The following is a 19,422-nucleotide window of genomic DNA, read 5'->3' on the forward strand; positions in this document are numbered from 1 at the left end:
ATCTTGCGCATCTTTCCCATCAGGGGAAGTTACGAAGACTATGAGACGGTCACATCGAAATGCCAGCATACCCTGTACCAAAACTGAAAGACCGCGGTTTAAGAACCCCAGATTATTGAAGGAGAGCAAACATATGAATGATTGGTTGTTACAGTTCAAAGCCTGTTCACGTGATACCGCGTCATGTGGGACGCGCCGGAGACCGAGATCAAGCATGTCTCTTCGACAGACGTTCGAATTGCGAGTATTTCTTTATCTGAAGAAACCGACATGTCTTACTACGACATCGATTCAATATTGACGGACGCTCAGGTATGCCAGGAATATCCAATGACCACCCACCAACTGAAAGCTCACGTCTACCCCAGAAACTACCATGTACATTCGAACTTGACGTCCCCGGCCTTGGCATCCTAGAGGGCAACCCAGGCGACAATGTGAGTCTGATAGAATGCGAAAGCAAGCCAGTCTGAACAGTCAAGTTGACAATGACTCAACAGATCAGAGCGGGAACCCGAATCGACCTTCCGCTATGGCTGGGCGAAATGCTCTCTATCGGGTAATTGCATCCCACTGCCCTGCAGGTGTCTCACATCGTGAGCTGCCATGTCATAATGCTTCGTGTCTAACCTTATATTCTTTACTCTCAAGAGCGCGACTAGGGACATCCCGCCTCGTCACCCTTGATATACCCTCTGCGCTCTCGGAGCGAGTGATGAATGCTCTCAAGGCCGACCCTCGAACCGTCGACTTGCGCTCATTGGCACCGAACTATTATCGTTTGAGTGAGCGAGTTCTGGAGCTCTTTGAAGAGGAAGATATGGTTGATATTTTGAGCAATGTATGTCTCAATGTTTTCCTTTTTGCACCTCGGTTTTTTCATGGGGGGCAATTTGACTAAATGCGTTGTTAGACATTCAAAAAGCGTGCTGCTGAAATCGCTGATCACGCTCATAACCCGAAGGGCGCTCTTGGAGACGGCGTAGAGTTCTTGCAGGGGCTGGATGAGATGGAAAGACAATGTTTGTTCACCATTAGGCTTCAGATTTGACTGTTGGAAAGTTACTAAGGATGGTCCAGTGTTCCGGGTCGCCCACGACAGTGCCAAAGAGACGCGCATCTGGGCTGGAGAAGCCAAGAAGAGATAAGAAGAGGGGCAGACTTGACAAAGAGTGAAACATTCAAAGCACTGGGCTGTGCTGTGTTGGCTACGAGGAATGACTACATGAACAAGGGAATGGATATTACATACATTTCTGGCATTAGGGAACCGGATACACGGCGAGAAGTCTACTTGATAGTATATCGCGTCCGACTCCGAACCGATGGTATAGCAAGCTGTCTTGGAAATGGATCGAGACCTGTCTCTCAGTCTAGGACAACACAGATTTGCCGCCGGCCTGCCAATTTTGGAGACATCCGACTTTCGAGGTCCAGTTGGAAAATGCGTTGCCCGAATGCAGGGCGCTGGAATCGATCCAACCATGGTGCAATCATGGCCTTGAAGCAAACATTCGGAATTCAGCCGACGAACAAAGAATAAATCTGACAGAGCAATGAGATATGTACTTGAGCAAAGCAGCTGAGAGTATTGCGCATTCGGCCTAGTCGATGATCACATTTGTAGGATCTCACAGCATTTCAAATATTCTTTTGAATGTTCAGCGTTGAAGTTGAAATAGGCCCAATTTAAAGTGACTGCTGTTAGAACATTTATCAAGGTAGGGCCACGGTTCCGAGAGACAGTGGCACCTGCAGAGAGATCTGTGATCTCCAATACGCAGAAGGGAGACTGGGTTTTGTTGACCCATGGTTGACTTGCTAATGTGCGGGGCTTCGATATTTGGGACCTGATCTATCTATCAGAATGACCACTGTAGCTTATGATTAGCACAGCCAAATATGTGAACCAACAGTCCAACCACTGCAATTGATATCATCGTATCATTGCCGGCCTCCCAAGGGAAAATATTCCGGACTAAGGGCGACTGTGGCTCGGATCATTTATAATGTCCGGTGGTAGGAAAAGAAAGCCGTGGCTGCTGAGACCACCATGCCAAGAGTCAAGACCTAGAGTGTGCTTCTCCGATTGGGCTGACGCTGGAAAAACTGCGCCAACAGAAGGATGAAGATCCTGGTTATCAGAAAGCCAGGAAGGCCGGTCTGGATCCTTTTTGCGCGCCAAAGTGTGCTAAAACTACTAAGCGGAGGTACCTGACCTTAGTCCCAGCGGCTCGGGTTCTTGTTGGCCAACTCAAAGCCCCTGAATGGCCGGCTTCTGCGCATCGTCCCCTCTCTACAATTCGGTCTGGATTCTTGACCTCATTCTCGCCGTTGCGCTGCGGTTTTGTTGTGTGGGATTTGCATGTCAAGAGAGGGGGAATGCGGCGTCGACCTTGACAACAACACACTCTGCATTCGCGGTCTATCCCTCGCATCAGAGGCATGGCAACCTCTGGTCTGTGTAGAGTGATATCGAGTGAGCTCGTGCAGTGTGGGGAATCGACAACCCTCAACTCTCCTTTCCCTTTCCCTTGGCCGCACACCAACATCCCCAGTGATCGACTCGTCACAATTAATGTTGAACTTCCTCGTCATCGCTTTTCTTTCCTTCCCCCTCACACCCAGCGTGCCCATTGAGGCTTCGTCGCCTTCTTCTTCTTCTTGTTCTTGTTTGCATCTGTTTCCAGCGTTTCTTCCTTCTTAGATAGCCTCTCCCCGCCCCGGCAGGGGACAAACGCGCTCGCCCCATATTTGAGATTATTCGCACACCCCTCGCGTCATAGCTTTCCTCATTACCGGGTCGAGACATGAGCCATTGCCCTTGCGCGATCCTATTGCCTGGTTTTTCAAGTCCTTACTTATGAGGACTGCAGCGGGTGGATACAGGTCCCTGCCGCCCAGCCAGCTGCATTCAATCGCAATCGCGTGCTTCCCCATCGATACCCGTACACGCAATTGTTAGACCTCGTCAGCAAAAATGGAGGGAAAGCCACAGCGCCGAAGCTCGAGCTCGACTCAGATGGCCACTGCACCGACCCCGTCGTCCTTAAGACACTGTTCATATCCCTCGCCGGCCGCGACGTTGGTTAATGGTAACAGCGGAAGCAAGTCGCTGGGACACAGTTCAAAGTCAAAAAGTGCGTCCCACCCCTCGCTGAAAGATTTGTAGATCGGGCTAACCTAATTGTCCTTTGTGCAGCCAAATCGGGACCTCCCCCTGCGCTTACCCGAGTCAAGGGCAAGATTACGATGGAAACCCAAACGCAGATGGGCAGTGGTGCGCACTTGTCCTTTTCACATAACACTGGACATCTCATTGATTCCTTTCTCTAGACATGTCTTGGTTGAAGGATACGACACCGACTACAATGGCGAACACACCTCGGACACCACAAAGATCAAGGACCCGTGAGTGCTGCGCTTTATTTTATTGTTTGGCAGGGATAAAGAACAAAGAGGGTGGATTTGCTAAGTCATAATACATAATACAGATACTCTGGCACCCAACACATCTTCATATGTGAATCCATCCTCCGCCCTACTACAAGATTTACTGAAAGAACAACGCGCCACTCGAGGAGCCCGAACCGGTGGACCAGAAGAGTTGGAGATCAGTCCCCAGTGTACACCAGATCGGTGCCAATCTCAGTCTCAATCGAGATCTCAGTGCCAGTCAATCTCTCAGGAAGAGCAGGGGTCTGGGAAACAGCGAAGCAACAAGATGTCATCATCAGGCAGCATAAGGCGGCCACCGGAAATGGGTGTCAGGGAGACGGACCAAGTGAGTGTTTACGAAGTGGACCGGTACTAGGGTGTCACTGATGGATTATAGTATATCTCGAAAATCAGCAAGCAGAACTTTGACCTGAAACTGGAGATATTTTACCGCGCGCAGCAGTTATCCCATCTAGAGAAGAAGCTGGAGCGGATGCAGGAACTGGAGGATGAGCTTGAACGAATGCGCGGTTTGGACGAAGAAGTGCAGGAACTTAGGGCAGCCGAGGAAGACAACCAGAGACTACGGGAATCGAATGAGCAGCTACGACAAGAGATCGATAAGCGAGATCAGGCGGTTACCGAAGCCGTGGAATTGATATGCCAACTCGAGGCGAGAGTGGAGGAACTTAACACAGGATCGGATATTTCGCGACCTTCAACTGCGCAACCGCCTCTTGACGATGAATCCAGTCTGGTTACGCCCAAGAACATTTCGACTCTCGATCTCCAGGATATTCCAGAAAGAACTTCTTCCAGGCGCGGCACTAGAATGGTAGAGCGTCGCTGCGTCTCGTCGCGTTCCCGAATCCTCCAGCGAGCACCTTCTTTCCTGCTGGAGGAGAGCAAGAGCACCGCGGCTTTACGAAGCCTCTATACCGAAGCAGAGGACCCTGTCCCTATGAATTCGGCATCACCGGCCGCGATGATGAAGAGTGAAAGCATGGACTCCATGACTGAGATAATTGAGACCGGATCACCAAGACTAAGTGCTTTGAGCGAGTGCAGCGAATTGAATATTAGTGAGGCCCCAATTACTGAAGACGGCTTTGACCAGATCGATATTCCGGTAAGAAAGAAGGAAAAGGGTGCTGAAGGCAGAAACTTGCCTTCTGCCAAATTAGGCTTTTCCAATCGCGATTTGGCTCGTATAGATCGATGGCTTCCCACGACAGCGGATAACGCATCGAAAGAGACAGTTGCGCGGGTGAAGACTCAACACCTGTCGGACATTTTCAAACAACCCGAGACATCAAGCCCTAGTAGCTCATTCAATAGCTCCAGTCAGAAGTCTAAGATGGACAGTATTTTTGGAGGCTCGCGGATGCCCCCCACGCCAGACACGATGACCACAGCCTATCCAGTATGGGCGAACAGTTCATCCAACAGTACCATTGCGGACAAGAGCCAGACCGATTTAAGACGATACCTGACCCGAACCTGGTCTGCCGATGAAGTGACATCTAGGCGAAGCTCACTCAAGAGCGAGCCCAGAGAAAGCATGGAGACGAACGCAAGCAGAATGGCCCTGCCACGGCCCAGTCTAGACGAAAGGGACGACGGCCCCGCCTTCTTCCCTTTGAATAGCGTCGAAACTCGCCACGGCAGCTATTACGGCAACCAAGGACTCTTCTGCAGGGACTTTGACAGGGTGCTCGCCAGGATGGACAAGGATTACTACTCCCCTTTTAGGCGAACATCCCGCGACGAAACAGCCAGCCTAGGGTCCACGCCGCGATCTCTCACACCCCAAGATTGGATGGAGGCAGCCCGTCCCAGGACTCGGAACCGGACAGGACCTCTGCCAGCAAACTCTCGACTCGTCGGCGCACGAGCCCCGAGTCAATCCTCCTTCCTGGGCCGCCGGCACAGCATCGACTCCGCAGTCCGCGAACCAACCCTGCCAATCATCCAAACACTCAACCTACGCTCGTTGGAAAGCAACGATGGGTCGCCTACAGAGCCCGAGCCCGAGCCACGCCGGAGAATCAGCCTGCTTCCCACGTTCTTCAACCGCTCCGCAAACGCCCGTCGGCTCCAACCCTCACCCATGTCCGACCCCGCCGAGCAGGACTCCGATGGCGCTCCATCCCCAGTTATCCGCAAGACACGCAACCAGACGTCTAAATCTCCCCGTCCATTATCCGGCCAGGGCAACGATTTCTCTACTTTTACTTCCACCGGCTTATCATACGCTGAAGACGGCATGTTGCGCTCTTTCACAGAAGCAATCCCCACCTCTCCATCAACGGCCAGGCCTACGACCTCCAACGGCGGCAAAGACCAGCACAAGCGCCGCGGCTCGCTGGGGATATTCGGCTGGATGAAGGGTGCCAGCGCGAACTTGGGGTCCTCGCTTAAGAAGTCTGATGCTGCGACGGCCAACCCAGTAGCCTCCTCTTCGTCTTCTAAGACGGATACCCCAGCGTCGCCGACAACTGTAGTTCCTGCGTCAAATGGCTCTGCGGTCCGCGCCTCTTCCCGCCCCGCGGTTTACGATAATGGTATCGTCGCTCTGGGCCCGGAGCCAGTCAATACCGCAGGCAACAAGCCCGTTGAACTGGGATCTCCAACAGAAGATTTCGCAATTCGAACCCGCCATCCATCTCGTGCAGATGAGTCGGCGGGTGAGCAGGGCCGGCGCCCGCGATACATGGAGCGGCGGTCGAGACGGACTTAACACGATATCTTGATCTCGTCTATCCACAACGATCTACGATCCACGAAGATGACATGCGATATACCTACATATTTATCTGCCCAGCTATTCATCCATCTAATTGCTATGCTACCTTCTGATCTATACTACACTAACGCGTCACGATACCCCATGAGCACTGTCTTGCACTGCATGCATGAGTCTGAGTACGAGTACGTTTCGTTTCGTTTTCATTTCATATTGAGCTATTTCACTTTCACTTCATCACCGGTATACCTCGTTGGCCTATCTTGGATGGGTGCAATGATTACGACGCGATGTATTCTCTCGTTAGGCTTGTTTGAATCTGCGTTCATCTGGTGCGTTCATTATGTTTTGTATTCGTCCGTTTCTTTTCGCTTGACTGCCAATGGCGCTTTTTATTTGTCTGTGTATAAAAGTGTAAGATGAAATGCCGAATGTCTTGATGGTGATGGGATTGTTGTGATGCATTAATTCTCTTTTGGTTCTCAGTCAGGTCTCTTCTGATGTAGAATTGTAAGCCAGCCAGCACTCAAAGTATAAGGCCAGTTATCGCTGGGTAGTTGATATTACCTCTTCACGTAAAAGGTGCAATCATGAGCCACTTCAACCTTAAGGTTAAGCTTATTGCTGGGTAGTAGGTTGCCCTGGTCTGGTTCCATGGACTCGGTATACTTGTGGTAAGACTTGCGCGCTGCATGGACTCCTTGTTTGGATAATTATATTTCATTCTGGACAACTATCACCAGAGACCAAAGTCCTAAAACAACGCCATATACCTCCAATATCCAATGTACCCTGCGCCAGACAAACCAAGTACCTAATTGTATATTCTTGATCAATACCAACTATTCCCCTCCTCACCAAGCCTCTTCCCCTTCGGATTCATAGAAACAATCCTTTGCCCCGGAATCGTCTCATCCGTAAACGCGCTCTCAAAAACCCCCGAGATAGCCCGCTTCCCCAACACAGCAAAAGAATCATACCCCTCCACCTCCCCATTACAAGCCGCCCACTCCCTCGAAAGCCTTGGACTCGCCCCATTCCCCAGATCGCACCACCGTGTCACCACAATCGCGTGCCGAAAACGGCTCGCCGCGCCGGCCTCACGCTGCTCCGTGAGTTTCACTTCGATCAGGTACTCGCTCGGACAATCGGGGCAGCGGCGCATGGGGCGGCAGTGCGAGCATAGAGTTGTGAGTGCGTTGGGGTTATGCACGTGGCTGTGGACTATATCCTTTGCGCGGTGCTCGAGGCCCTGCAGCCCCTCTGTGCGCCGGGCAAGAGGGATGTGGCCGAGGGCGCATTTGGCGGCAGACATGAGGTCGCCGTCGCGCCAGTGTGCGCAGGCGCTGAAGTACGGCCAGTAGTCTTCGCGAGAGTAGAGGAGGAGGCGCTGGCTTGAGGGCGGGAGGCCCGGCTCCGCAAAGGTATGTGAGGTGACGCGCATGAGGAGGTGGTTGTTGTGGACTAGGAAGCGGGATTGATGGGACCAGCCGTCGCGGCGCCAGCGGCGGGAGAGGGACGCCGCGTCGGGGATACCGTAGAGCGGATTCTTGAAGCGTTTCGGGCGCGTGGTGAGCTGGACGAAGGTGAAAGGGATTGTGCGGCCGTGGGTGATGCGGTGGCGTGGGGGAGGGCGGAGGTTGTTGCGGGCGTTGGGGCAGTCGAAGAGCGGGTTGAGGACTTTGGAGGGTTGGATTGTTTCGTGGCCTTCTTGGGTGCGGCGGTGGAAGCGCCCGCAGGGGAAGCAGAGGAGGTGGTGCGGGTAGTATTTGTCCTGGGAGACGAGGAAGTCGGCGCGGTCGTCGGTATACTCCTCCTTGTTGAGGTTGCGCCAGGGATACGGGTAGAGGCGGGTGTAGAGGGTTCGGCTGGCCAGGGCAAGCTGGGCGCCGTCTGTTGGGGAGAGGTATTCGGCGGCGATTAGCATCCATAAGTCGTCGGGGAGACTGGCGATGAGCGGCTCGCCCGGGGGCCGATTGTCGCGGATATTGAAGCCATCCGCATCGCTGTCGGTGTCGAAGTTTTGTACGCCAATAGCGTGGATGATGGCCGTGTGATCGCGGGTTTCACCTAGTTGGGTGTCCTGCTGGGCGTGGATATGGCGATATTTGGCATTGTGAGCCGCGAGGGGCGTCAGCGAGGGTACAGGAGGGACATCGTCGTCTTTTGTCAGGGTAGTGGTGGTGGAGAGGTCGGTCGACGAGGCGCTAAAGCCCTTTTTGCGCAGCACTTGGCGGGATTTCTTAGGCCTGAGAGCATGCGAGAAGAAGGCGCGGATGCCATGCTTTTCTTCGGACATGATTTGGCATTCGAGTGAGCAAGCGCAATCTTCCTGAAAAAAATATTGTAAGCCGAGAGACGATGGCTTCGGGCAAAAAGTTGAAGCACGAGCAGTGATGACGTGGGACTGCACGCCCACTCTTAGCATCAACAACGCAGCTCCAAGAAATGTCAGATGCTTGCTAAATCCAGATTCTACTCACTATGTAACGTGAATTGATCGATTTTATAAATTATTGTTGGGCAGGGACGTTGAACTAGATCGCTGCCGACTCCGGCGGTTCCGGATATCAGCCAACGCAATACCATGGATAGACAGCTATCGCGCTATCATGCATCTAAAGGGCGAGGTAAATTGGCAACAGTTATTCGCTTCAAGGCACATCATAGAAGAAAATTTAATAGTGTGTAGGTATCATATTCACTAAGGCACATCGGCACAACTACACGTCAGATGTAAGTATATCCAACAAATCGTAATGACATTGCGCCCAAATTTAAGCGAAGCGCTTCTCAACGGTCTTCCAGTTGATAACATCCCAGATGGCCTTGAAGTACTCGGCCTTGCGGTTCTGGTATTGCAGGCTGCATAAAGTTAGATGAGGGTGCAACCGAGAGACAGCAGACACTTACTAGTAGGCGTGCTCCCAGGCATCGATACCGAGAAGGGGCTTGAACTGGCCGACGACGGGGTCTTGGTTCTGTAGTTCAGGCGCAGTCAGTCTGCTGCATCCCCAGTCTACCATGGAGAAAGACTCACCGCGTAAGTCTTGATGGCGATGGCGTTGGTCTGCTTGTCCTGCACCAGCCAAGCCCAACCGCTACCCTGGATACCAGCAAGGGCAGTGTTCATCTGGCTCTGGAAGTTCTCGAGGCTGCCGAAGCTGTCGTTGATGGCCTTGCCGAGGGCACCGGAAGGAGGCTCACCACCACCGGCGCTCTTGGGGGCCAGGTTCTCCCAGAAGAGGGTGTGGTTGATGTGACCACCGCCGTGGAAGTTGATCAGGGGCTTGAGGGCAATCTGAGCAGCGATGTTGTTGCTCGCCTGGGCCTCCTGGAGCTGCTCGACGGCTGTGTTGTAGCTGTTGACGTAAGTCTGGTGGTGGTTCTTGTGGTGCAGCTCCATGATCTTGCCAGAGACAGCGGGCTCGAGAGCACCATAGTCGTCTATTCCAAATAAGTCGATTAGTCAATGCCAGTTTACTGAGGATAATTGCGACAGTCAAAACGTACAGGCGAGGTCGGGCAGAGTAGCCTTGCCGCGGGTAAAGGTCAAGGGCGCAGCGGAGGATGAGCTGGCGCGCAGGCCAGTGCGGAGAGAAGTGCGAACGAGAGAAGCCATAATTACAGATGAGTATACTGTTATTACAGAAGAGAGGGGAGGAGTAAATTAGTGAGGATTGAAGTTCGAGAGAAGAAAGAAGAGGAGAGAAGCAACCCGTTGAGAGGAAGACGTCATTTATTGAGCTTAGTCGCCGGGCCCCGTCATGCCTCGGACCTCCGTTTTACCGCCTCCGAGCTTTTCTAGACATCTCCGAAGCTGCAATCTACACTGTCATCTGGTTGACGCCGCCCCATCTTTTGAGCCCTATATCGCTTCAGGGTCGCATCATGGACTCCCCGGCAGGCAAACGGAAATACACCGATGTGAGTTCTGGTGACGACGACGCCGACTCTCCGCCCCGCGCCTCGTTTCGTGGCTTCAAACGTGCCGCATCGCGATCAGAATCTCCTCCGGCACGGTCAGGCATGGGCATGAGTATGGGTCGTGGAGGTGGGCGGGGCTTAGGCATGGGTCACAACTCTTGGAATAACATTGCAACCAAGGCGTCCTCCAATAATGGCCCCGCGGCCAACTCCTTCGGTGCCCGTATGCTGGCCAAGATGGGTTATGTCCAGGGCCAGGGTCTTGGATCCAGCGGGCAGGGTATCGTGAATCCCATTGAAGCGCAAGCGCGTCCGCAAGGTATTGGTCTGGGAGCGGTCAAGGAGAAGAGTAAGAAAGCTCGTGCCGAAGAGAAGCGCGCCGCCGCGATGCGAGGCGAGTCCGTCGAGGAAAGCTCAGATGAGGAATACAAAAGGAAGAAGAGGCAACAGAGGAAGGAGAAGCAGCGTGCTGATTGGGAAGGTCAGCCTGTGGCGAAGAAGAAGCCTCAATTCCGCACCGCTCGTGAAATCGAAGCGGACATGGCTGGTCTTGAGGTGCCAAACGTGCTGAAGTCCCTGATTGATGCGACAGGCAAGGAGCAAAGAGTCTTGACCTCCACCGCCGGACTGATGCAACAAGTCGAGTTTGTGAATACCGAGCAGAGCGAGGCCTACAAGATCGCTCGCCGTGCCCGGCAGGATCTCGAAGCCTTCGCCGATGAATGGAAGGGTCTGACGGAGAGGAAGCAGTACATCGAACAGGACGAGGCTCAGATTGTGGATCAACTGGATACGAATCAGCGCCAAATCGACCAGCTGTCGGCTCTAGTCGGCGCTTTCAGCGCTCTTGATGTCATTCCCGAGGAGAGTAATGGCGGCTCGCAGGCGAAGCTCGACCATGTTACTGACCAGCTAGAGTCGCTGGAAATTCAATATCGTGCGGAGATTGATGAATATAGGCTCTGGGAGACTGCGGTGGCGGCCATTCATCCTCTTTTCCGAGAGGCGATGGAAGGTTGGGAGCCACTTCACAATTCAACATTCCTTGTCTCTAATCTACGCCGTCTCCAACCTCTTCTGTCCCGGAAACCTAGAGATGGACAAGCGGCGCAGCGCCAGTCGACCTCCCCTTACGAGACCATGATCTATACTCTCTGGCTGCCACGAGTGCGGTCCGCTCTGATGAACGAGTGGGACGTCTTCGATCCGTCACCTGCTACTACCCTCATCGTCTCATGGAAAGAGCTTCTTCCCTCCTTCGTTTATGCCAATGTTATCGACCAGCTAGTGGTCCCAAAGCTTACAAGCGGCCTAAAATCCTGGAAACCCAAACGCTCCTCATCTTCATCACAATCTCAACAGAACTCTCGCGTTCCATGGTGGCTCTTCACATGGCTCCAACATCTCGACGAACGACACACCAACCCAAAACAAGCCACTGGCCTCCTCTCCGATGCCAAACGCAAATTCCGCACCCTCCTCGACACATGGGACCTCAGCGCCGGACCAGCCCGCGGCTTCGACATCTGGCGCGATGCCCTATCCTCCGAATTTGACCCCTGCCTACGTAACCACCTCCTCCCCCGCCTAGCCGCCCACCTCCGCAACGACTTCGACGTCAACCCTCAAGACCAAGACCTAACCGCCTTCGAAAACATCCTCAAATGGAAAGACTGGCTCCAGCCTAACGTCCTCGGCCTCCTCTTCGTCGCAGAGTTCTTCCCGAAATTCCACCACATCCTCTACATCTGGCTCACCAACGACCCCAACTACGAAGAAGTCGCCGAGTGGTTCACCTGGTGGCGGTCGCAGTTCCCACCCGAACTCAACGACCTCACTATCGTAGACGAGGAATGGAACAAGGCCCTCCGCACAATGGATTTAGCCGCGCAGCTGGGTGACCGCGCCGCAGTAGACCTTCCACCACCCTCAACATCATCAACAACCTCGAAAACAACCGCAGCACAACAACAACCCGCCCCTCAAGCATCAACCTCAGCATCAGCACCAGAACAACCCCGCAAACAAAAAATCATCGAAGAAGTCGCCTTCAAAGATATCCTCGAATCCTGGTGCGCAGAAGAAGGCCTCATCATGCTCCCCCTGCGCGAAGCGCACCCTCAAAACGGGCAGCCCTTATTCCGAATTACGGCGAGCGCCACGGGCAAGGGTGGCGTCGTGGCATTTATCCAGGGGGATGTCGTGTGGGTGCAGAATAAAAAGAGCAAGGAGGTTTGGGAGCCCATGGGGTTGGAGGAGAGGCTTGTTGAGAGGGCGGAGGGGAGATAACAACATAATTACGATAATTATGAGCTTTCGTTGTCCACTGCCTTAGATACCTGCTGTTACTATTACAACTATAATGTAAGGACCTGTGAAATCGACGCCGAAAATGGCTGCTACTGAGGCCATAAACGGCCGCATTTCTACCCGTATCTCTCAGCGGGCGAGCCGCTGCCTCAACGTCCTCACGTGCTTTGCATCACTATTCTGCACCTGCCAAGCGTTCTTTAGTCACACCTCTGATGTTTAACCAACGCAACGTAATTCCCGGTCGGTCCGATCAATCCTCATGTCTAGTAAACTTGAAGCTATCCCTAGCAACCGGAAACTCGTTAAGTTTATCAAAACTAAATTGTGATATCGGCTGCGGATCGCTGACGGCGAGGTCGGGATAGCTTCAAGTCGCGGCCAGCGAGGTCGTCAGCTGAAGCCACCGACCTCGGCGGAAGTGCAGCCCCTGTCCTTCCTGGCCCCGCTGTGGTAGATAAATAGCAGTAGGAAGCCCGCCTCACTAGGGAGGCAGACAGGCGACTGTCGAGGCCTCTGGCCTGCGATATAAGCAGCAAAATAATTAGAAATATTGACTTCTTGGTGGTTGCGAATAGCTTCAAGTTGTAGAGGCGTAGCAGATCGCGGTTGAGCGGTCGGATGACCGGTGATTTACGTTAGTACATCGCCTCGTTCGACTACTACATACACTATTGATGAAGGAATCACACTATTGCTGAAGGATGCGGGATACGATATTACCTATGACCTATTCAGGATCTAATGAGGTCCCTGGCCACCTAATCAAGCCACTATACAGACTGTAGTTAGGAGATCATCACATTCAATTCAATTCATTCCATGACCCCTAAGTCACCTGACCCGGATTCAATACCATTAGTCGCCTCCGTAGCCCATAGGAGCCTTTGGTCACGAGTCTTCACCACCCAATTTCATACGTCACAGCGATCGAGCGGTTGAACTATCCCCAGCCTTGAGGTGCATTAAGCATTAACCTATTTATTACTAGTATATAACCAGGAATACACTAAACCATATCTCTCTTCTCCAGAGTTGGTTCAGGACGCTGATACAAATGATACCATATGTGATCTTAGAAACAATATCCTATACCCTTATCAACTGCTCAAATAAGCGTATTGGTTAGTTACTAGCTACTGGGAATGGCTCCTTTGGAGGTATTGAATTGAAGTAGAATAAAGGTCTGGAGGTCTCAACTAGGTACAATAATGATGGGGTTTTTATAGGCAAAAACTCGGAGAATCAAGTATCCGAGTCGGCAATTCAATAGATCAAGCAATTGGTAGAATTTGGTGTCGATTATAGGTGGAATTCCGATTCCTTTGATAGGTGCAATTTGGTGTTTGCCGTGCTGCACCTGCCGCAGCTTCATCACACGAAGAATTGGTGTTGAAGTCCAATTCGCTCCTCCACCAATTCTACGGGATCGAATCGATTCTAGCGGTATTTTACGTCGACAACCCTAAAGGACGTCAAGTGGCTACTGAGACATCGGAATAGTAGACAAATGTTTGAGCGCTCTTATGGCCTTCTCACCGAGTCTTGCCTTTGCAGCTCTGCCTCGCTCATCTAGTTCATCCTCTTTGCTAATTAGTATTAGTTGACACGGTGAGCGGGGCGCCGGAAACGCGCCCATTGCAGAGCTTATCTGTCGCTTCACCCCCACCGCCTGCCTATCCTTATATTTCCCTTCCCCTTCAGGTATGGCGCCCTCGCTTTCGCCCTTGCTCTGGTTTAGCGCGATCCCTAGCCGCTTTTACCGGCCCCGTCAGTTTCTACATGCCTCCGTCGCTGTTTCTTTCTACTGCTCTATTCCTATGCCCAACATGGCGAAATCCAGGAAACGGCAGCGATGCACTTCCCCGCAAGCACCCATAGATACCGCAGATGACCCCACTTCAACCCCACGTCGGTCGGCCAGGGTTAAGAAAATAGAAGAGGTTCAGCAGAGAGCCCCACTACGCAAGGAATCCTCAGCCGCATCTCTGTCGACGCCCGAGATCTTCGATACTGGACCATGGGAGGCCCTCAAGGCCCAAGCATTGGAAGTTTTGTCAAGATATCACCCATCAAAAGGCGATGCAGACGCTAAATTGATCGCTACCTACCACGCGCTCTTGAATTTTTTGCCAGAGGGCGGCCGTGAGGCGATTGCTCGGGATATTATCAAGTCACAGACAGATGACCAGCTTTTTGATGCATTCAGAAATGTTGTCACCTGCCTCCTTATACCGGGTAAGTTCGATTATCCCACACGCGGGTACAATAATAGGTACACGAGAAATATACCCTAATAGTCAATGGCCACCTTCATCGACAAATCTATCGACCTAGACTAAGCTGACATTCTTTAGTTAGAGCAGCGGGTGGGAAAACCCCTACCATACAATCTCCTTTCTCCGATAATCAAGAGGACGAGATGACCGAACGAACCAAACTAACGAAATCACAAGTTCGCGGCCAACAGTTTGTTGACGGTTGTTTCAACCGTGATAACCATAAGTGTATTATCTCACGCTTCCTTGACGAGGAGGAATGGGAGAAGCAGGGGGAACCTATAGACGTCCTTTACGGACAGCTCGAAGCAGCCCATATCATTCCATTCAGCTTCGGGAAGTTCGACAAATCGAGGGTATCATTTCTATTAATTTCCTCGGAGGACTACGGGCTAATATTTAACAGGCTTCGCGAGATAGGGCTTCTTCTATTTGGGCCTCGATACACAGATATTTCCCTTCAACCCTCCCGACTCTAAGAGCGACCACCATTGATAATCTTGATAATGGCTTTCTTTTACATAAGACAATTCATAATGACTTCGGTCGTTTTGAATGCGCGTTTCAGCCGACCGTAAGCTTTTAAGATTATTAAGCTAACTAGGTACTAACTAACTAATGATTGTCTTCAGGGTTTATATGACACATACGTTTTCATCCATTATAAGCGCTTTTCTCTCGAAATGAAGCAATATGCTCCTCATGGAACTGAAATCACATTCAAACAGGCGCCTGGTTACGAAGATCTACCGCTACCGAACAAGGAATACCTGGAATGCCATTATCGACTTGCACAGATATTCCATGCTTCGGGAATGGGTGAATATATCGACCGGAACATACGGCGCTGGGATAAATTGAAAGAGGCATCGGAAGGGTCCTGCTTGGCAGAGGATGGAAGCTCAGACCTTACCACTGCTCTTACTGTCGCCTTATGGGGCACCGTGTACTGCTAGATGGTTTGTATTAATTCGCTCCCTCACCCATTCACAATAGCGATCTTAAAACAGCTCCCATTGTTGGTCAATACTAGCCTCTTGCAATGATTTTCTTAGCAGCAGGCGTTCGTTTGGGGCGAGCTGGATTGGTGTCTGTGTCACAAGCGCACGCGTGTGGGCTGATGCCTTGACTTCCCAGGTAAAGAGGGTCAGATAAGGAGGGTTGAACTGGTAAGCCTGCTCAAGAGGAACTGGATGTGCTTATCACGGAGAATAGGACGCAGTATAGCCATAGAGCCCTGGTGCTGTTCATAGAAGCTCTCAAGGGCCGGCTGGGCGGAAAGCTGAAGAATATTCCTGGGTAGTTGGACTGCCTGCCATACCTATTAGCAAACTGGATACAGTCTCCCATGATCCATCTACTCACCATGGTTGTGTAATCAAAATTGGGTGACTGAAGGAGGAAAGTATCAACAGTTATCAGTTTGAAAAGGTAGTGGGTGTATCTTAGGCTGGGTAGTTGACTGCTTTTATAGACAAATATCTAGCCCTCCTCCTACTTCTTTTCTTCTATTCGGAGCCATTCCTTTCTATTTCTTTACCTAAATCGAGGCGCAAGTATTTCCTAACCCACATTGCGGTTTTACGGTAATCGGTTAATTGGAACCATTGGTATTGAAACACTGCATGGGCAGAGACTCGTTTCCATTGCCTTCCTTCGCTTTGGCCCGGGCTTGATTCCCCGATAAGGAGGGTTGCTTGTAGCCTCCATTGGCTCATTGTAAGAATGATCATCGTTAATAGTTATTGAGGCTCAGTCCTTCCCGAAGCCGTCTTGGTGGCGTTGCGTCTTGAGTGCAGGGATATGTGTGAGAGCGGGATGCCGCATCAGAGCAGGAGCGCGTTTCCTACTGCCTATTGAAGTCCCTAGTCCTTCTGGGCTAGTTCCTGATTCGTCAACAACGTGTGATAATGAACGCAGCCGTGCCATGCGCAAAGCCCCTACATAGCCGGCATAGCATCCTGATCCGGCAAGAACGCATCTCAATTCTGTTATCAGGCCATAATTGAAACGACCAGGTAAGCTAGATTCTGGTAACTGTTATCTAGAGTCCATGGCGACTAGACTGGGGGCGTAGAATCCACACTATTACAGCTGCTTTCCCGTGACCACGACGTGGACGCCGGCCGTATTCGGATTGTTGGTCAAGATCTTCGCGATGTGACGTTTAGAACTTACGTGAAACCTTGGAAATTGTCTTCCAGAAGCCTTCGATGCTGAATATGAGCGTCTTGGCGATATCTTTACGGCTCGCCTAATACTCTCGAAGGAAGGGTGACGGAGTCTACTAGTAGGGAGCACGCCTTGAATGGCTAGACGACCATACGATAAATGAAGATAGAAGACGATTGAGAACCGTCCAACAGCACACTGTAATAGAAAGCAAGACTCTAGTCCATCATGCAAGTTGTGGGGTGAATAGTTATGGCTAGGAAGAAAATTTTCGACCCTGTCCATCTGGTATGCGCTTTGCTGGATAAACCAAAAACTTCAGTTTCCTTGACTATTGTCCTTGCAAGGGTTTCAAATTTCTTCCAGCGAACCTTTGACTAAATACTTCCTTATTCTGTTCCCATGCAAGCTTTTAGCCCACCTATTCTAGGAGAAGCTCGCCTTCGATATCTAAAAATGGACAGGCCCGAGAGCAACCAAAAAATGATCAGGTTGCTTCTGCTCTAGCCCTAGCCCTTGCCCTTGTTCGAGGACCACCCGGTGCGGTAGATTCAGTGTATTTCAAGAAGGTACACGCGAGTTTCTCTTGGTTGCGATCCTTTAACTGGGAGATTTGAGGCATGCTACACATGGTAGTCTCGGTCACAGGCTCGGCGCTTCTGCATCCAGACAGAAGGCTGCGATCCATCAACCAACAGGCCGGAAGTGGGAAGAGTTCAGTCCCAATGTATCTGACAAACCACCCTTGCTTCCATCAGTGAGATGCTTCGTGGGGCTATTATCGTACTTGTCGGCATCATCAGTATCGCCGAACTTTCGCAATACCACGGGCCGGTTTCATTAACCTCGGAAGTGGCAGAAATTGGTTCGTTGTGGCATGAACCGTCATCTGCACCTCGAGAGGCGGCTGAAGGCTCACACTTTTCAGCATCGCAGTTCCATGTCCAAGGGAATATAGTATCTGGGTAGGGTAAGTCGTCGTCGTTGTCGACGCTGCCTGTCGCATCGAAGTGGTCATCTTGAAGCCCGGGAACTATACCTGAAAGAGAAACATCACCAACTATCAAGATAGGCAACGAGACATAATAGATTTATACGAACCTTTGTCCGACGACCGGATGACACTCTCCATGTCGAGACTGCAAACGTGCCAAGTAATAATGCAGCTGCGTGTGGTGCAAAGAAGGCCCTTCTTGCTCGTTGTCCACAGGGATAATTGTTTCATGGTCAATATGCTATACTGCCATGTCACAAAGTACAGTTTCAGGTTTGCGGAGAGGGGGACTGTAGGCACGAGGTACATGGAAATAGGAGGTTTGGGGGGGGGGGGTGTAATGGGCGGTTCATGAGGACCAAGGAACATGAATCAGGGAGATTGCAGAGAAACGGGGAGAGAGAGACAAAAGGTTATTGTAAGAAACCTTTACTCCTGAGCTATCCAGACAATAACCGCATACGCATTGAGGCAGCTAAGGGTAGATTGCTCGGTGACTCATTTCAATGTATCTTGGATAATACTAAATATTTAGTTAAAGCAGTCGCCTTTTCACCTGATGGGCGGATACTTGTTTCTTCCAGTTATCAAACTGTCCAGCTTCGGGATACAGCAAATAGTACTCAAGGGCAGATCTGCATGTTATAAGCCCAGTCAAAGCAGTCGCCTTTTCACCTGACAGTAAGATAATTGTGTCCGCTTCTAACGATCGAACCATCCGGCGCTGGAGTATAGCTACGGGTGTCTCTAGCGATGGAACAATCTGGCTGGGTGGTACTGATAAAATACGTCACCGCGATCTGGAAAAACTACTGTATTATTGCCAGCCGAAGTCTTTGGTCTGAACCCTTATCGTTGTTTGCTTTCCTTGAACCATAGAACCCCCGGCTCGTTCGCAAACGAGATATTTGTGCATGAGAAATGGATAAGCCGCAATGGGCAGCGCTTGATCTGGCTTCCACCACAATATCGGGCGACATGTGCGCTTACCAGCGATGATAAAGTGGTTCTTGGTCATAAGTCAGGAATTTTGACATTCCTGTGGTTGACCTAGTTGTAACTGCCATAGTGATTGTTGTTGGCTTTGCCCCCGTGTGGTTACCTTGTTGTAGCTATTATAGTGACTGTTAGTTTCTTTGTCCCATCTTCCTACTTCCTGCTCTATAGTCTGGATGTTATCCCGTCCCTCTCTGAAGTCCTAGCGCCTTCAGGGAGGGACTGGATTCAACTTACGCAACTCTGATTGGCTTGTAGCTGATGCCCTGATCCGATGCTCTGCCAAGAACAAACTCGAGCACCTTAGCGCACTTCCGGTTTTGATTGGTTCTTAGTGAACACCACTTCAGGGCAATCGCGCCACAAAGTTCCGTCAAAACGGCTTGATGATGACACGTTCCAAGTTGAGAATCGATACCAGGAACAGCGTCCTTGGAAACGAATTTATTCATTCCTGGAAGCAGAACAATCTTGGAATCACGAATTCTAGAATCAAGTATCCTAGCATCGTAGAAGAACCGTGAATAGCCATCTTAGTATATCGAACTCCAGCACACTGA

At 51.2% G+C, this 19,422-nt stretch overlaps 6 protein-coding genes across 6 annotated transcripts; 4 read left to right on the plus strand and 2 right to left on the minus strand.

The window, feature by feature from the left end:
- Positions 1-270: 270 nt before the first annotated feature.
- Positions 271-1,148, plus strand: psf3 (DNA replication protein PSF3; the record flags this gene model as incomplete). The annotated part of the gene is made up of 6 exons (XM_073759784.1): positions 271-312; positions 369-437; positions 501-559; positions 652-841; positions 914-1,022; positions 1,081-1,148. 6 exons carry the CDS (start codon positions 271-273, stop codon positions 1,146-1,148), a joined length of 537 nt encoding a protein of 178 aa, XP_073619043.1.
- Positions 1,149-2,766: 1,618 nt separating this feature from the next.
- Positions 2,767-6,333, plus strand: BDV17DRAFT_216732 (uncharacterized protein). The gene is made up of 5 exons (XM_073755523.1): positions 2,767-3,140; positions 3,203-3,280; positions 3,337-3,411; positions 3,495-3,784; positions 3,836-6,333. The coding sequence occupies exons 1-5, from the start codon at positions 2,981-2,983 to the stop codon at positions 6,176-6,178; spliced, it is 2,946 nt and encodes a 981-aa protein (XP_073619044.1). The 5' UTR covers positions 2,767-2,980; the 3' UTR covers positions 6,179-6,333.
- A 683-nt stretch (positions 6,334-7,016) lies between these two features.
- On the minus strand, positions 7,017-8,483 carry BDV17DRAFT_288282 (uncharacterized protein; the record flags this gene model as incomplete). The annotated part of the gene is made up of 1 exon (XM_073761359.1): positions 7,017-8,483. One exon carries the CDS (start codon positions 8,481-8,483, stop codon positions 7,017-7,019), a length of 1,467 nt encoding a protein of 488 aa, XP_073619045.1.
- A 238-nt stretch (positions 8,484-8,721) lies between these two features.
- Positions 8,722-9,902, minus strand: sod2 (superoxide dismutase sodB). Its single transcript, XM_073756890.1, has 4 exons — positions 9,698-9,902; positions 9,225-9,631; positions 9,098-9,165; positions 8,722-9,049 (listed from the first exon to the last, which is right to left on the minus strand). Exons 1-4 carry the CDS (start codon positions 9,804-9,806, stop codon positions 8,962-8,964), a joined length of 672 nt encoding a protein of 223 aa, XP_073619046.1. The 5' UTR covers positions 9,807-9,902; the 3' UTR covers positions 8,722-8,961.
- A 42-nt stretch (positions 9,903-9,944) lies between these two features.
- Positions 9,945-12,527, plus strand: BDV17DRAFT_255159 (putative G-patch domain protein (TFIP11)). The gene has a single exon (XM_073756891.1). It carries the CDS (start codon positions 10,076-10,078, stop codon positions 12,398-12,400), a length of 2,325 nt encoding a protein of 774 aa, XP_073619047.1. The 5' UTR covers positions 9,945-10,075; the 3' UTR covers positions 12,401-12,527.
- Positions 12,528-14,243: 1,716 nt separating this feature from the next.
- Positions 14,244-16,240, plus strand: BDV17DRAFT_255165 (HNH endonuclease signature motif containing protein). The gene is made up of 4 exons (XM_073756892.1): positions 14,244-14,659; positions 14,779-15,056; positions 15,107-15,274; positions 15,333-16,240. The coding sequence occupies exons 1-4, from the start codon at positions 14,251-14,253 to the stop codon at positions 15,654-15,656; spliced, it is 1,179 nt and encodes a 392-aa protein (XP_073619048.1). The 5' UTR covers positions 14,244-14,250; the 3' UTR covers positions 15,657-16,240.
- Positions 16,241-19,422: the final 3,182 nt, after the last annotated feature.

This window comes from Aspergillus undulatus, assembly GCF_047715775.1.
Source record: "Aspergillus undulatus strain CBS 261.88 unplaced genomic scaffold BDV17scaffold_7, whole genome shotgun sequence".
In the NCBI taxonomy this organism is placed as follows: Eukaryota; Fungi; Ascomycota; class Eurotiomycetes; order Eurotiales; family Aspergillaceae; genus Aspergillus; species Aspergillus undulatus.

Coding starts and splice junctions, on each gene's coding strand:
- BDV17DRAFT_216732 (XM_073755523.1), top strand. CDS start 2,981: ATGGAGGGAAAGCCACAGCGCCGAAGCTCGAGCTCGACTCAGATGGCC. Junction 3,281..3,336: donor CCAAACGCAGATGGGCAGTG/GTGCGCACTTGT, acceptor TCCTTTCTCTAG/ACATGTCTTGGTTGAAGGAT. Junction 3,785..3,835: donor GTGTCAGGGAGACGGACCAA/GTGAGTGTTTAC, acceptor GATGGATTATAG/TATATCTCGAAAATCAGCAA.
- sod2 (XM_073756890.1), bottom strand. CDS start 9,806: ATGGCTTCTCTCGTTCGCACTTCTCTCCGCACTGGCCTGCGCGCCAGC. Junction 9,632..9,697: donor TACTCTGCCCGACCTCGCCT/GTACGTTTTGAC, acceptor TATTTGGAATAG/ACGACTATGGTGCTCTCGAG. Junction 9,166..9,224: donor TCGCCATCAAGACTTACGCG/GTGAGTCTTTCT, acceptor CCTGAACTACAG/AACCAAGACCCCGTCGTCGG.
- BDV17DRAFT_255159 (XM_073756891.1), top strand. CDS start 10,076: ATGGACTCCCCGGCAGGCAAACGGAAATACACCGATGTGAGTTCTGGT.
- BDV17DRAFT_255165 (XM_073756892.1), top strand. CDS start 14,251: ATGGCGAAATCCAGGAAACGGCAGCGATGCACTTCCCCGCAAGCACCC. Junction 15,057..15,106: donor GGAAGTTCGACAAATCGAGG/GTATCATTTCTA, acceptor AATATTTAACAG/GCTTCGCGAGATAGGGCTTC. Junction 15,275..15,332: donor AATGCGCGTTTCAGCCGACC/GTAAGCTTTTAA, acceptor GATTGTCTTCAG/GGTTTATATGACACATACGT.